At 45.9% G+C, this 16586-nt stretch overlaps 2 protein-coding genes across 2 annotated transcripts in view; one reads left to right on the top strand and one right to left on the bottom strand.

The window, feature by feature from the left end:
- LOC138823669 (zinc finger protein 691) overlaps positions 1-16586 on the top strand; it is a 92524-nt gene that overhangs the window by 50476 nt on the left and 25462 nt on the right. The window contains exon 1 of the transcript XR_011370865.1: positions 8489-8829. The gene's annotated coding sequence lies outside the window, so the exon portion shown is untranslated. Of the gene's footprint in view, positions 8830-16586 lie in introns of the transcript that reaches the window.
- The window catches only part of LOC138823673 (solute carrier family 2, facilitated glucose transporter member 1), a 31532-nt gene continuing 24841 nt past the window's right edge, over positions 9896-16586 (bottom strand). Inside the window, exons 3-10 of the mRNA XM_070017172.1 lie at positions 15268-15428; positions 14845-15085; positions 14111-14273; positions 13832-14019; positions 13460-13564; positions 12934-13035; positions 11366-11569; positions 9896-10981 (exon numbers count right to left, since the gene is read on the bottom strand). Of these exons, the coding sequence (XP_069873273.1) occupies positions 10781-10981; positions 11366-11569; positions 12934-13035; positions 13460-13564; positions 13832-14019; positions 14111-14273; positions 14845-15085; positions 15268-15428 (1365 nt within the window). The 3' untranslated portion in view covers positions 9896-10780. The remainder of the gene's footprint in view (positions 10982-11365; positions 11570-12933; positions 13036-13459; positions 13565-13831; positions 14020-14110; positions 14274-14844; positions 15086-15267; positions 15429-16586) is intronic.

The raw sequence follows: 16586 nt of genomic DNA, 5'->3' as shown, positions 1-16586 counted from the left end.
TTTTCCCTTCTGCATGTGTTTCCACCATGATGCCATCTACTATGATAAGATGCCAAAGGGCCCTTACCAGCACCTCCAAAGACACCAACTTAATCATATGTAGCCCCAAAATATTTTATGAGAACTCTAGGAACTAGTTAAGTCACAGTATCTCAGGCAAACTCAAAGTCAGTAGCAGCTACATTGAACTAGGTAAGAAAATTCATTTTATAGGCCAGGCATGGTAGATACACCTGTAATCTTAGCAGACAGGATGCATAGGAGGATTACAAGTTTAAAGCCTGTTACACCATGAAACCCTATCTCAAACAAAAACAAGATCAACGTCATTTCATTTCACCTACCATAGCCCTGTCCACCAGCCAGCACAACTTGGTGGTATCAGTATAAATGTTCACTTTAAGGCTCTTCCCTTGAGAAGGAAACAATGCAGCCACCTGGCTTTTCAGGAAGTTGCCCCAGGGAATGGCATGTCTTGTCTGTCTCTTGTTCTAAGTTGTGATGACACTGGCATACTTTGAATTCTTGGGTACTTCTGAAAATAACAGAGATGAGAAGTTGGCTCCAGTGCCCAGAAACCATGGAGTGCTTTTAACAGACACAAGACAAAGCCAGAAATTAAAATCTTGTGAAAAGAAATTAGTACCTCTTGAATTGGGACACTGCATGTACAAATCCCAACAAAAAAAGGTTTAAGAAATAAGAAATACCCAAAATTGTTAGCCAGACTGATTGGTTGTTTTGTTTGTTTTTGAAACATAGTCTTACAATGTTGCTTTGGCCAGCCTTGAACTCAGTTTATTCAAATTGGCTTCAAAATGCCAATTTTCCTGCCTCTGCTACTTGAGTGCTAGGATTAAAAGTGTGACCATTGAAGATATCCCTTGTATAAAGACAGTCCACAAAACAGAAAGATATTGCTGAATTGTGTGTGTGTGATGGGGGTGAGGGACACACTGACACACTATTGCTGGGTTTTGAACTCAGGACCCGAGTAATACTCTTAGCTTTTTTACTCAAGGCTGGCATACTGCCACTTGACCATACCTCTACTTCAAGCTTTTGGGTGATTACCTGGAGATAAGTCTCCCGAGACTCTTTGCCTAGGCTGACTTCTAACTATAATACTAAGCATCTTAAATAGCTAGCTTACAGATGTGAACCATCAGTTCCTGGCTGGCTGATTTTTTAAATGCACAACTCCTAGCAAATATAACAAGCCCATGAGAAAAGAGATAAACATGACCCAATGTAAGCTCCAAATAAATTCCAGGAAATGAACCCTAAACAAAATAGAGACAGAAGATACAAAATAATGATTTTCAAGTAGTTCAGTGGGCTACAAGAAAATCCAGATAGATAATTAATTGAGATCAGGAAGTGATATATGACACAATGAGAATGTTATTTTAAAAAAGAACAAAAATTCTGGTGCTGAAAGAACCCAATAACTGAATGAGGAATTTGCTAGAGGTTCACACCAGATATGATAAAGAGAGGAGAGGATCAACACACTTGAGACAGGTCATTTGAAATTATTAAGTCAGAGGGAAAAAAAAAGATGAAAAATGAAGAAAGCCTAAGAAACTTGCTATTAAGTGAAATAATATATGCATCTTACAAGTTCTAGAAGAGAGAAAAAAGTTAACCTAAAAAAATAATGGTAAAAGAAAATCCCCAATATAAGAAAAGAAATGAACATCCAAAGTCAAAAAGTTCAAGGTACCTCTACTATGATTATACGTATTTCAGACATAGAACCAAACTCCCAAAAGTAAAAACAAAACCAACAAGGAATAGTGGCACATGGCTGTAATCCAAACACTTTGGAGGTGGAAGCAGGAGGAGGCTGTGAGTTTTAAAGCTAGGCTGCAAAGTATAGTGAAAATCAGAGAAAATCAAGCTGAGCGCCAGTGGCTCACACCTGTAATCCTAGCTACTCAGGAGGCTGAAATATGACGATTGCACTGAAAAGCCAGCCTGGGCAGGAAAGTCCATAAGACTCATCTCTAATAAAGTACTAAGAAAAAGCCGAAAGTGGAGCTGTGGCTCAAGTGGTAGCGTGCTAGCCTTGAGCACAAAGAGGTTCAGGGACAGTTCCCAGGCCCTGAACTTCAAGCCCCAGGAACAGAAAAGAAAGAAAGAAAGAAAGAAAGAAAGAAAAGAAAGAAAGAAAGAAAGAAAGAAAGAAAGAAAGAAAGAAAGAAAGGAAAGAAAGAAAGAAAGAAAGAAAGAAAGAAAGAAAGAAAGAGAAAGGAAGGAAAGAAAGAAAGAAAGGAAAGAAAGAAAGTGTTAGGTTTTTAAAAGAGGTAGCCGAGTAAGAACAGCACCAGCACGCATGTGGTATTCAGGTAATGGGCAGGTTTATTCAGTAGACCTGCTGGGACCATGCAAGGTGGCACTCCACGTGTCTGGGAAAGGCTTGGGAATGAGAGAGAGCTGGGAAAGAGAGGAAGGAGCTAGAAAAGAGCAGAGAGAGCAGAGAGGAACAGAGAAACAGAGAGAGAGAGAGAGAGAGAGAGAGAGAGAGAGAGAGAGAGAGAGAGAGAGGAACAGAGAGGGAGATAGTTAGCAAAGAGAGCTAGAATAGAACAGAGAGAGCATCTGGGCCTGGGCTAGGCCTTATCTAGGGTATGGGCGGAGAAAGGTGTGGTCACATCAAATTCAGATGTGACCTCTTCCAGGTGTCCCAGTTGCCTAGGTAACACAGGTACTGGGTGGAGACTTTGCTGCGAGGAGGGTGGAGTCTGCTTGCCATCCAGGAGTGGACCTTACAGAAAGAAAGAAAGAAAGAAAGAAAGAAAGAAAGAAAGAAAGAAAGAAAGAAAGAAAGAAAGGAAGAAAGAAAGAAAGAAAGGAAGAAAGAAAGAAAGAAAGAAAGAAAGAAAGGAAGGAAGGAAGGAAGGAAGGAAGGAAGGAAGGAAAGAAAGAAAGAAAGAAAGAAAGAAAGAAAGAAAGAAAGAAAGAAAGAAAAAGAAAGAAAGAAAGAAAGGAAAGAAAATCAAAGACAAGCCAAAGTGAAGACATACCTATAATCACAGTACTTGGGAAGCGGAGGCAAACTGGGCTACCCAGTAAGACTCTGTTTCCAGAATCTTTTTTTTTTTAATTGGCAATTTCAATTCAAACTTTCATTCTCACCTCGTGCTTAGTAGGTAGGTACTCCTAACAACTGAGCCATGTTTCCATTTCTGTTGTCTGCTGGTAATTTTTGAGGTAGTCTCACTTCCTGCCCTGGCAATGTTCCCGGACATGATTCACTTATGTTAGACTTTCCAGTAGCTAGGATATAACAGGTGTGCACTACCCTACAAACTCTTCATTGAGAAGGAATCTTGTGCATTTTTTGTCCAGTCTGGTGTCAAAGTGCAATCATAATAATCTCAGACTCCCAAGTAGCTAGGATTGTAGATGTAAGTAAGTCATTGGTGCCTGACTCAGAAAACTTTCTTTTTTCCTTTTCCTTTTTCTTTTCCTCTTTCTTTCCTTCTTTCTTTCCTTCTTTCTTTCCTTCTTTCCTTCTTTCTTTCTTTCTTTCTTTCTTTCTTTCTTTCTTTCTTTCTTTCTTTCTTTCTTTCTTTCTTTCTTTCTTTCTTCTTTTTTAGTATTTTGATACTATGGCTTGAATTCAAGGGCTCATGATTTCCCTTAGCTTATTTGCTCAAGGCTGGTGTTCTGCCACTGGAGCATTATCTGCACTTCTGGATTTTTGTTGGTTAATTGGAGAGAAGAGTCAGATTTGTCTTTCTGGGTTGGCTGTAAACAAAAATCCTCAGATCTCAGCCTTCTGAGTAGTTAGGATTACAGATGTGAGCCACCAGTGCCCAGCTTTGGAACAGTATTTTTTAAAAGCCAAATATAGAATCTTGAAGTCAAGCTTGGCTTGTTAAAACTCTTCACACAAAAAGAAATAGATTACCTAAATAGATCAGTTAAGGAAAATAACAATTTTAATAAACTCCCCAGACAGACACAGTACCATAGATGGGTTCACAGTGAATTCTCCCAGAGAGTTAAAGGATAAATCATGCCAAACTGCTGCAGTCTTTTCCAAGAAATAGGAGACAAAACACTTCCTAAGTCATTCTTTATCATAATACCAGAATCATGGACATTACAAGAAGAAAATAAATTACAAGGGAATAGAAACTTTTTTTGGGGGGGTCCAGCTGTGGGACTTGAACTCTGAGCCTGGGTGCTGTCCCTTAGCTCTTCAGCTCAAGGCTAGCGCTCTACCACTTGAGCCACAGTGCCACTTCTGGCTCTTTTCTTTTTGCTTATGTGGTGCTAAGGAATCGAACTCAGGGCCTCAGGCATGCAAGGCAAGTGCTCTACCACTGAGCCACTTTCCCAGCCCCGGGAATAGAAACTTTATTAAGGAGAAATGTGGTTCTCTTGCTAAATGATAGAAATTATACCCAAGAGAGCTCCAAGATTCAAATAGGTTAGGTCCTTACCTAACCAGCTGTTATTTCAAACGTAACTAGGTGAGGAGTAAGGTAAACTGGTTGGAGTTCATGCTTTGCCTGATGCTGTTCTAGGCAGTCCAAGCTAGGCCTAGAGCCCTAAAGGCAAAAGACGTATCAATATCAATGTTAGGATATATTGTTGTGTTAAATCCCTTCTTCAAACTTTCCTTCCTTCCTTCCTTCCTTCCTTCCTTCCTTTCCTTCTTCCCTCCTTTCCTCTTTCCTTCCCTTCTTTTCCTTCCCTCCTTACCCTCCCTCCCTCCCTTTCCTTCCTCCCTCTCTCCCTTCCTTCCTTCCTTCTTTCCTTTTCTTTCAATGCTGAGGTCTGGACTCAGGACCATGAGCACACTTCTTGACTTGTTTGCTTGGTTGATACTCCACCCATTAAGCTATGACCTCTAACTCAGCATTTTGTTGGCTTTTTTGGACTTGGAATCTTATGGAGTTTTCTGCCTGGATTAGCTTTGAACAGTGATCCTCCAGACCTAAGCCTCCTTAATACCTAGAATTATGAGTGTGAGCCACCAGCAGCAGGCTTCCTTCTTCCTCAAACTATACATAAGACTGTACATGAACCTCAGACTATTATCCAACTGCCTTTATCCAATGTCTTTACTTGAATGTCTAGTAGACATCTATCTCAACACACCCCAAGCCAAACAACTGATGCCATCTTCCTGAATGTTTCCATTCTCAGTTATTACTAATTTCACTCCTCCAGTCAATCTATGTCTTTTATTTTTTATTTTTCTCAAACCTCACAGCCAGTCTCATCAGTAAACTCATCCCCACTCTGATTATATCTTCTTGTAGCTACTATCACCTCTAACTTGAACAATAACTGTCCTGTGACTGGATTCATACCCGTTTACAACAGTCAGATGAGTCTTTAAAAATGTAAGTTACAGGGGCTAGGAAGGTAGCTCAGTGGTAGAGTGCTTGCCTTGCATGCATGAGGCCCTGGGTTCAATTCCTCAGCACCACATAAATAGAAAAAGACAGAAGTGGCACTGTGGCTCAAGTGGTAGAGTGCTAGCCTTGAGCTGAAGAGTGCCCAGGCCCAGAGTTTGCCCCCCCCAATGTAAATTACATTGTGTAACTCCTCTGGTCAATATTCTCTAGTTGCTTTCTAAAGTTCCCATGTGATCTATGAAGTTCTTCATATACATAGCATACATTCTACGTAGCATCAAGCCACTTTTCTGAACTTATCCACATTCTACCCAGGTTCAGTAGCCCAGCTTCCTCCTTGTTCCTCTAATACACTAAACATGATTTTTGCCATAGGTCACTTGAACTGGTCTTGTCATAGGTCATTTGAACAGGTCTTTGTTTAAATGTCATTTCCTCATAGTGGTATTCAAATAATCTAATTTAAAACTGACTTCTGCTGAGCATGGTGGGACACACCTATAATTACAGCACTTAGGAGGCTGAGGCAGGAGGATCTTGAGACCACCTTGAGTTGTATAGTAAAACCTTATCTCAAAAATAAGTAAATAGCTCTTCACCCCTATGATGGCCATCATAATCTATCATTCCCTCTACCCTTAGGTTGTTTCTTTTTAATAACACAAATCACTTTCTGATACTTTGTACTGGTGCTAAGGCTAGAACTTGGGGCCTGGGTGCTGTCCCTGAGCTCTTTTGCCTCAGGGTACTGCTCTACCACTTGAGCCACAGCTCCACTTCTGGCTTTTTGTGGTTAATTGGACATTAGAGTCTCCTGGACTTCTGCCTCAGCTGGCTTCAAACTGTGATCCTCAGATCTCAGCCTCCTGAGTAGGTAGGATTATAGGCATGAGCCACCGGTACCTGGAACTTTATAGCTTTTAATTGCTTATTGTAGTCAATAGAATGTAATTTCCATAACTATAAATCATGTTTTTCTTACTGCTACATCCTTGAAACCTGGAGAGGTGCTCAGTAAATGAATGAAGTGAAAGAATAGCTCTGAAACTGTAGATAAGGCCAGCAATGGCCAGAAACTAAACATAAGATGAAAGTCAGAGTCAGGACCTTAAGAGTGAAAGAGACGCCTGGTAATTTATATAGTCTTTTGTGGTGAATATTAGCTTTCTAAAATGTGTAATGGGAAAGATGGTACAACTCCAGCTAACATTTTAATATCACAACAGATGAAGTAACTGAAGATCAGAAAGGTGAAGTGACTTGTCCGAAGTTATTCAAAATAACAGCAGGAATCTGAAACCATCTGTTTCATCATTTCTAGAACATAGCATAGCATAGAAGGATTCTTGGCCAAGAGTATGTGCTCAGTTAAATGACTGTCATTATAAGAATGAACAATTGTTTCATAACTTCATAGTTAACTTGGTCTCTTGAGAACAGATCGTTATGGGAAGACCAAAGGCACACAAGTATATAAAGCCTTGGACAGGTAAGACAGGAAGGAGCTGCCTAGTGAATACTGAGCATTCAAGTTAGCTAGACCTTAGGATATTGATGAAACATTGTGACAGGCAGTCTGTGATGATCAGAGTATAGTTACAGATGTAGGTTTATCATGGAACAGTGTGGAGCATTATAAGCTGTAGAGTAACTGTGGTCAGAATATTGCTTTAGTAAAATCATTTGAAATACTAGGATCAGAGTTACCAAATTTATTTGTTGTAGAAGTCCCAGTCAAGGGTCTCCTCCAAAGCAATCTGTTCTCTGAATCTCTGGGAGGTTGACAATAAAACATACCTGATCCAAATGTTCACCTAATAGCCACAAGTTGGCAGCAGTGTGCCAATAAATTGATGAAGCAGGCCCCAATTAGGAGTAGTTTCCCTAGTCAAATGTTCCTTGGGCTGTGGCCTGTATCTTCACGTCATAGAAAACAGGAAGAGTTGGAAGACCAATCTGTGTGAAGGAAACCCCAAAGGCCCTGAGGGGTAGGAGAATGTGGAGGTCAGAGGACCAAGTGGCCCAATGGCTGAAGGATATGGATGCAATGGAGTAGGTATAGTGTTAAGAGACTAATCATGAATGACCTTGTATTGTAAGGCTAGAAAAAAATGGACATTATCCTAAGGGAAATAGGGATCCAGGGAAGGTTTATAAATAGGAGAGATGAGTAACTTTGCATTTTATAAAGATCACTAAGACTTCCGCGTGGAAAACACCCAGGGAAAGACCACAAGCAGGAAAGCATAAGAAGGCTGTTGCAGTAATTTTGAGAGAGATTAAGTGGTCTGTACCACCCCCAGAATCTGCAATTGGATTAACAGTAAGACTCAGAAGGAACTCAAAAGCAGACTCATAGGATGAGCAAAAGGAATCACTAAAAATGTAGGGTTAATGTAAAAAGACGATGAATATATTGGCCCAGAATTGTGTTTTCTGCCTAAAACTGCACTGGAGGAACTCAGAACTACTTTGAGTCTAATTCTAGTTCAGCCAACGGTCTTGACCAGATTCGAGTGGAATGCCACTTTATCCTGTACTTGTGGAGACCGCTTTCATGGAGAACTAACAGCTTCCCGGGAGATAAGCACTGGTGGGAGAAGCTCTCCTTTCTGTCAGGAGCTGTAGAAGTCTCAAGAAGTGCGTCTCAAGAAGTGCGAACAACGACCTGAGTTAACTCCATAAACCAGCGCTAAAGCAGTCACGTCCCTCACTTCCGGAGTAAACTGCGCCTCCCGGAAGACAGACGATTGGATTGGATCGTCTCCAGAGGCCAACGACAGCGAGCCCGCCTCTCTCTGCCTCACTGCGGCTCTGATTGGTGGAGACCAGGTGTAGCCCCGCCTCTCAATGAGTAACGGTCGGCTGGGCCATGTCTCGGTCCCCATGTTTCGGCCGAGCTCCGAGCCCCGCGGAAGGGCCAGGGGAAGGATGGACGGTAGTCTGTCTGCGGGCGGTCGAACCTGACCCCAGAGCTACGATGGGGCGCACTGCGGTGCGTATAGAAAGGGCGCCGGGCACCGGAAGCGGTTCCTTCCGGAGCCTTGTGGGCCGCGGCCAGGGGCGGGGCCGGGCCGGGCTTCCCGGCGCCCGTGCGTCACCCCGCTGCGGGGAATGGCGGCGCGCGGGGCGTGCGCGCCGGATCCTCGGGCCTTTCCAGACCCGAGCTTGGCCCTGTGGGTCCCAGGGGGCGCACGGGTTTTCTGGCTTTCGGGCCTTAGGCGCCCGCTGGCGCCATCTGCCTTGCCACACGTCCGCGTCACCCCTTTACCTTCCTGGCACCAGCGGTTAGAAGCACCCTGGGCAGTCCTGAGCGCACCCGTCCTCAGGCCCTCCTCCGTCAGCTAGCTAACCGCCTGGGCCCGTCTCAGAAGGCACTCCTCAATCTCACCCCTCCTCTGAGAGGCGGGGAGGCTGGTTCCTGCACGCCCTCGTACCCGTGATACAGGTACGCAGATTTACCGAGCCATCCTCCTTAAGCCAGTTGAATTTTGCCTGTGCACAGTTATGGAGGCAAATTCCCCCCAGGTTTTGTCTGTTCAACCTCTAGAGACATAGCCCTGGTGCTTTAACTGTTATTTCTGAGCGTCTGCTTTATGTATGCCAAAAAGCCAGAGAAAGGAAATCTGTCTCGTTGGATGGCATTCAGTTGGGTGGAGAAATTCACCATTTGTGTAAAGGATGGAAAGGTAGTGACATGCTACCATTCTTGGAAGAAGTTCAAGTCTTTGGAGGCAGTTCCAAAAACAATAGCCCTAGCTTTGTCTTTCTGGAGGTGCTGCTCTGTCCTGGAGTAGCTCTTGGGGATACCTCTCATCGGGTGAGGGAGGGAGGGGTGTGGTTTCCCGCAAGAGAGATTAATAGGTGAGCTGCTTTGGTTATTCACTGGGCCAAAAGAACGTGGTTCATTTTGTTTGGGGGGAGCAGGACCCCGGGGAAGGAATTGTGCAGTCTAATTGTCAAAAGCAGAGGATTTAGTGTTTGTTGTGGGACTTAGGCACATAGCCTCTTTGAGCCTGTCAAGTGAAGATCAACTTACTATATATTCCAGACAGTGCTGTAGCCTGGCATGATCCCTTGGCAACTTACTGGGTTTTTTATTTTATTAATGCCAGTACTAGAAATTGAGCCACAGCTCCACTTCCTGCTTTTTGCTGGTTAATTGGTGATAAGTCTCACAGAAACCACCCCACCTCGACTTCAAGATTGATCTTCAGATCTCAGCCTCTTGAGTAGCTGGGAGTAACCAGCACAAGCCACCAGCTCTGGGCTAGTTTTTTCAACACCAACTCTATATGCTGTTGGCCTTGGATGCCAAGTTGAAGACTTCGGGTTTTTCTCCAGGTAATAAGATGTCATGAGTTCTAAAGGAGTAGGTATAAATCAGAGGTGCTTGAAAGAACAGGATCCTGAACCAAAATCTCTAAAGCCATTACATTGGTTATAACTTGTTTTCCCCTCATTTCTTCCATCCAAACCTTCCTACCTTAATCCACAATCATTTCAAAACCATATTTCTAAAAACCAGCCATTTATATCTGTTTAAGTAAGTTACAGGAGTGTGTTGGTGTATTTACAAGTTGGTTTGTCCAGATAAGACTATAACTTAGTGTCTGTATTTAATATTGACAACCAAAAATATATATAAATATCTTCCATCTATACATAGCAGGGCAGGAGTGTCCGTGTCTTCAGCAGTGAGTTCTCAGCCTCCTACGGCCCTTCTCTCATGGTGATCCTCTGGCCCTCAGTGCACAGGAGACTAGAACCTGGTAGCCCAGTCTAGCCCTTCCCCTCTCCTCCCTGCACTCCAGTGCTTCCAACTGGTCTTAGGCAAGGAAAGATTAATTTGAGTGGTGGGGTAGGAAGAGATAGGAATGGGCAAATCCTAAAATGGAGCCTGACTCCTAGGGCAAGGAAATCCAGGCCTGCAGAAAGAGGTGACTGTTCCACCTCCAAGGGTAGAAGCTTTGTAGTTCATAGTTCCATTAGTGTGTCCTTGGTCATAGGTCCAGCCCTACAGATTATCTTGGTGAAGAAGGCATTGTGTCTGGATAGGGCTTGGTCCCCACCCTGAGGCACTGGGCTATTCAGGGTGAAACCTGGGTTGTGGGAACAGGAGATTGGCTGATAAAAAAATAATAACAAAATCAGTAATAAAAAAAATTATAAAACCTGTTGCTTCTCTGAATAGATCTGAGCAACAGTCTTGCTTTAGTTAAAATCCTGGAGCCATTAAAGTCCTGAATATTTTCTGGATATCATTGCTGGCTGATGAAATAAGCCCCAAGCCCGGCTCAGTTGACATCTGTAAGTTTGGAAGTCTCATCCAGCTGCCTGTGCTCCAGAAATATCCTTGGGGCCGCTGGGAATAGGCCGGGCAGGTGATATGGGGCACCTCACACTTGGGAATCAGCCCCCAGAGGGTGGAACAGCTCCTCAGGTGTCTTGTCACTTTGGCTGGCTCCCCCCTGCCGGAAGCCAGAAGCAATCTCATCAAAGGTGCGGCCTTTAGTCTCAGGAACTTTGAAGTAGGTGAAGATGAAGAACAGAATCAGGAGCACAGTGAAGATGATAAAGACGTAGGGACCACACAGTTGCTATAAACAAAACAAAACAGACATGATTGGAATCATGACCCTACACATACATCTTAGCTAAAGCACTTTGGATAAGTCACTTTATATATGGGCATTTGTTATGAAGCAGAATATCCAAGAGCCACTCAGGATGCTGTGATGATTAAGTGAAACTGGATTACACCTGGCCTATGGCAGGCAGATTCCAGGAATGTTGTACAAAGGTAAGGGAAGAACCTAGAGTTGAGGTCAGTGTTTTGAGCCAGGTAATCTGGCTTCTTTCTGAGCCTCAGTTTTCTTCTCAGCATGACTCCTAGTGAGAATGCTGAGAACACATTGCACAGCACAATGGAGTCCTGTATGCAGGCGAGAGACAGTGAGGATACAGACAATGGGGATTCTCACCTCCACATATTGGAAGCACATGCCCACAATGAAATTTGAAGTCCAGTTGGAGAAGCCAGCGACCGCAAAAGCAGCTGGGCGGGGACCCTGACTGAAGAGCTCAGCCACAATGAACCATGGGATGGGGCCCGGGCCCACTTCAAAGAAGGCCACAAAGCCAAAGATGGCCACGATGCTTAGATAGGACATCCAGGGCAGCTGCTCCTGTAGAGTAAGATGAGGGGAGGGTTAGGCTGAAGTGTGGTAGCATGAGAGGAAAGAGAAGCTGCAAGGGCCCCTCTACACTTTGGACAAGGAGGCAGTAGGCCTGGGGCTGGTCCTGGATTGGCTGTACACTATAGGTCTACTGTGCTATGTATCAGTTTCTTCATAGGAATGATGTTCCTTAGGGTAGTTGCAAACCTGAGCCCTCCTCTTTGAGAACAATGTGCATGCAGGAGAACCCCCCTGGGGTTTCCTACTTGTGGCTGCAGAGAAGTCTGCCTCCGGCAAGAGGTTATACAAGAACATTTGGGGAAGAATGGTGTGTATTTTCATGTTAGTAGGCTTGTAAGGTGTCCAGCTCAGTCTGACAAACAAACATGATTCTATGTATAAGCATTCTTGAGGACATTGTAGAAAGTCAAGGACTTTGCTTTCAATCTCAGATCTACTCATCACTTGCCTCATGCCCACTGTCTAGGCAGCCAGAAGACTTTCCAAATAGATAGGTAGGTAGATAGATAGATAGTAGATAACCAGATAGATGTGTGCTTCTATGTGTGAGGGCATGGCATAATTCATAGTGGTCAGTCACAGGCTTGGGGCCAGCAAACCCAAGCACAGTTAGTACTGGGCTTTGGCCTTTATGTGACAGGAAACTCAAGAGATTTCCTCCTCCCTGAAAGGCAAATACAGGATGAATACCCCTAATCTAATTTAAAATGCTCCTAAATGAATAAATACTCCAAAACTATAGCCTTGAGTGCTGGTGACATGAATCCACAAGTGGAAAATTTCATTCCTCATGTAACAGGCTACAGTCCAAATATGTACATATGGAAGATACACATGAAACAAATGAATTTTATGTTTAGACTTGGGTCCTACCACTAAGATAATTTATTATGTACATGCAATTCAAAGTATCCTGGGATCTGAACATTTCAAAGTTATACCTACAGTAGCTCAACTGTATCTCCACATCTGGAGAACAGCATTTAAGAGTAGCATGTTGACTTCTGTGGCGGGGGAGGGTAATATTTTATTTGGTTATTATAAAAAGGAAGATACAGCTAAATGCTGTGAAAGGTTGATATTGGCAAGGCTGTTCCCTGGAGAGATGAGATCCTTTAGGGTCTGAGTTTGTGATACTCTGTCAGGAAACCATCACAAGTTCAAGATAGGATGTGAGAGGATAGAAGAGACAACCTTAAGAGCCCAGGTCTAGTGCCAGCCCAGGATGGCAGAATCAGAGATAGCCTTGCCCACAGGCTGGGGCTGACAAAGGACTTTGGGGATCCAAGCTGAAGTAGACTTTCCAGACCTCCACCCACCCTGTCTCCTACTCCACAGAGTGTGGTACTTACCAGCAATGCCAGCGCAATGGTCATGAGCACAGCACAGCCTGCCATGCCAGCCAGGCCTATGAGGTGCAGGGTCCGACGGCCAGCTCTCTCCACCACAAAGAGCTGTGGGCAGGGAGAGTGTCATGTCAGTGTCAGAGGCATTCTGCCTATTTCCTCACAGAACCCATCTACTCAGAGGCTAGCTTTAATGCCTTGGAAGCAGCATTGCCTCCTCCCTGAGGCTCAGACAACTGAGGGGCCAGAGCTGACTCCAGAGCCCAACAGCAGTACAGGAGTTGAGAGCTGGTGGTGGCCTTGGAGACCAGATAGCTGAGCATCCTAGCTGCAGCCTAAAACAGCATTTACCATTTCACATCTGTATTAGCTGTGCAGTGTGAGAAATCAATCTCCCCAGCTGTTGAGGATGAAAGAACACTTAGGGAGCATGTGACACAAGCCTGGCTCCCTGCCAGTGTTATCATTCTGTCATAAGGGCCTCGAGGCCTCAAGCTGGACACTGGCTGCTGGCGGAAAAGCAGAGACTCACCGATACGACAGTGAAGGCCGTGTTCACGATGCCCGAGCCAATGGTGGCATATACAGGCTGCTGTACTCCCGCCTTCTCGAAAATGCTCGTGGAGTAATAGAACACCTGCCACACAGAGACATTGTTGAGACTTGGCTAGGTACTGTGGCCTTCTCCTGCCTCTGTACCAGTGTGGGTGGGACACAGGGTGAGGGAAGAAGAGGACAAATGTTTCTCAGGTAGACAGATGGACACTGTACCATTCACCTTATGTACTTGGATTCAAAGGGGAAACCTCTCCTTTGGCCAAGGCTTGTTTGGGACCTGATCACAGTGGACACTTGAGCCTGAGCCTGGCTAGGGCCACAGGAAGGGGTGGGTGGGGGCACTCACAGCGTTGATGCCTGACAGCTGCTGGGACAGCTGCAGCACCACAGCGATGAGGATGGGCTGGCGGTAGGCGGGCGAGCGGAACAGCTCCAGGATGGTGACCTTCTTCTCCCGCATCATTTGTCGGCTCTCCTCCTTCATCTCCTGCAGGTCACGGGTCACATCAGCTGTCCCGCGCAGCTTCTTCAGCACTGGTGAGACCAAAGAGAAGGTGGGTTGGCTCAGAGTGGGAAGAAGGCCAGGGCTCAGGGTACAGGGAGGAGGGCAGGGCCTGGCCCGTACCACTCTTGGCCCGGTTCTCCTCGTTGCGATTGATGAGCAGGAAGCGGGGACTCTCGGGGCAGAAGGGCAGCAGGATGCACTGCAGCAGGGCTGGGATGAAGATGACACTCAGCAGCAGGGGCCACAGATCCTCGTTACCCATGATGGAGTCCAGGCCGAACACCTGGGGGAACCAGGGGCTGTGAGCGCCCCTGCCCTGGCCCCTCCTCCCAGGCCATCCCACCTTTCCCATAGGGAAAGAGCACTGGTCATAAAGGCTCTTCTACTAACATGAGGCTTGGTCTCTTTGAACCATGTTTCCTTATCTGTAACATGAGGGAAATAGGACCTCCTATATTACTCCAAGAACAAATGACAAGGCTACAGATGTGTCCAGCACAGAGTGGGGGGGGGGGGACTGTTATTCTTAGGAGGATTTTAGAGATAGGGATGGAGGAAACTGCTGGAGAGAGGTATAGTATATGTAAAAACCTGGAAGCAGGAAGAGAGACTGGCATTTTGATGCAACAGTGGAGCTGCTTGTGGCTAGAGACCCAGAGTGAGATGAAAGGGAATGAAAAGGACCAAGGGATCTTGCTCTTTGGCTGGGATGGCTTGTATGTTCTCTTGGACCTGTCTGCCATTCCCTTGTTTTGAAGGGGCTTCAGATGACTGATTAAGAGCTCTGCTGAACTACAGATGAAGGCCACTGAGACAGAGTAAGGACCATGCCAGGCAGGTAGATCTAAACTTACCTGGGCAATGAGGATGCCAACGACGATGCCCAGCTGATGCAGGGTTCCCAGGGCCCCACGAAGAGCTGTAGGTGACACCTCCCCGACATACATGGGTACGAAGCCTGTGGTCAGGCCACAGTATACACCAATGATGAAACGGCCCAAGATCAGCATCTCAAAGGACTTGCCCAGTTTCGAGAAGCCCATGAGCACAGCAGACAGGAAGGCTAGCAGGTTCATCATGAGCATGGAGTTCCGCCTAGGGGTGAGTCACAGGTCAGGTGGGTCCCTGGATCCCCTGATTCTCCAAGGGTTGGGCCATAGATAGTAAATATCCTGCAATAAGCAGGGAAATAGCCCCCACTTTCTACCCCCATCCAGAACCTTTGGGACAGGAGGATATAGATGCCCCTAGGGCACAGCCAGCATGCTCTGGCTTACCGGCCAAAACGGTTAACGAAGAGGCCCACAGAGAAAGAGCCGATCATGCCTCCAACAGAGAAGATGGCCACGGAGAGGGACCAGAGTGTGGTGAGTGTGGCCGGCAAGATGGGCTCCCCGTAGCGATGGACCCATGTCAGGTTGTAGAACTCTTCAATCACCTGCAGGAGAGAAACAGCCTGTGTGAGTCTGCAAGACCAAGGCCCACATGCTTCTGCCTCAGAAGATCATTTTAGCATAAGATGCACAGCTGTGCAGAAACCTTTTCCCATCTTCCCTTTTTTGTTGGATCTCACTATGTAGCTCAGCCTGGCCTTTAACTTGAGAGCTTATTTGGCGGTTCTAGTAGGAGAGTGCAGCTACTTGTATACCCTTGACTGAAGACCGGTCCTCCTCTATCAGGGATGGTCATCCTCTTCGACCAAGTGCACAGCTTCGGGAGGGACACACATGGAGTGGTGAGGGAGAAGAGGACACCCGCCTAGCCAGCCAGATCAGCCGAATCAACCCTGGTGATCAATGGGGTGACAGATGTCGCATCCAGATCGCCCTCACATCCCTGGTCTTGAACTTCAGATCCTTCTTTGCCTCAGCCAGCTGAGTGCTGGGATTACACCTGTCCACTACCACACCTGATTGGCTTTCCTCCTTTTTGTGGTCTCAGTTTCCTCATGTAAGAAATAAGAGCTGGACATGAGCCAGCTCTCATTCTTTCCCTAGGTATTTCACATTTAAAAACACAACCTTCTGCAGAGGAGGTAACAAATGACAATGGAACAAGTTTAGTAGCACAGTACACAGTAAGAGGTACTGGGAGAAAATGTTTCTCCCCACTTGTCCCTTTTCTGATAGAGGTGCCCTGAGGTCCAGCTCCTGCCTCTGGGCCCTCTCTGTCCTCTGCCCCTTGTGGGAGGAAGCACAGCTGGACAGACAGCCTGCCATTCTGTGGGAAATGCATACTCACTTTGCACGTAAGAGCCTGGTATGATCAACTCACACAATTTCTTATGGCTGGATATGATGCTGAAGGACCTATGGCTACCTCCCCTCTCCAGGTGTCCAGCTGGGAGGCTTGGGGACAGGCTCTGGACAAGGAAGCAGTTCCAGGAACTGAAAATAACCTATCCTGGTCTCGACCCGCCCACTTGCTCTGCCCCTAGCCCAGGGAGGGCTTGGCTCGTTGCCTAGGATGTGGTCAGGACAGGCAGCACTGGTTCTCAGCATACTCACCACACTCTCTGGTATCACTGACACACACCCCGAGCCACAGGACTAGCTAGACCCACCCAGCGCACATGGAGCCAGTCCCGGCCCCACAG

This window comes from Dipodomys merriami, unplaced genomic scaffold, assembly GCF_024711535.1.
Source record: "Dipodomys merriami isolate MVZ:Mamm:240054 unplaced genomic scaffold, mDipMer1.0.p SCAF_121, whole genome shotgun sequence".
Classification (NCBI taxonomy): Eukaryota; Metazoa; Chordata; class Mammalia; order Rodentia; family Heteromyidae; genus Dipodomys; species Dipodomys merriami.
This window is presented reverse-complemented; position numbering and strand designations above follow the sequence as displayed.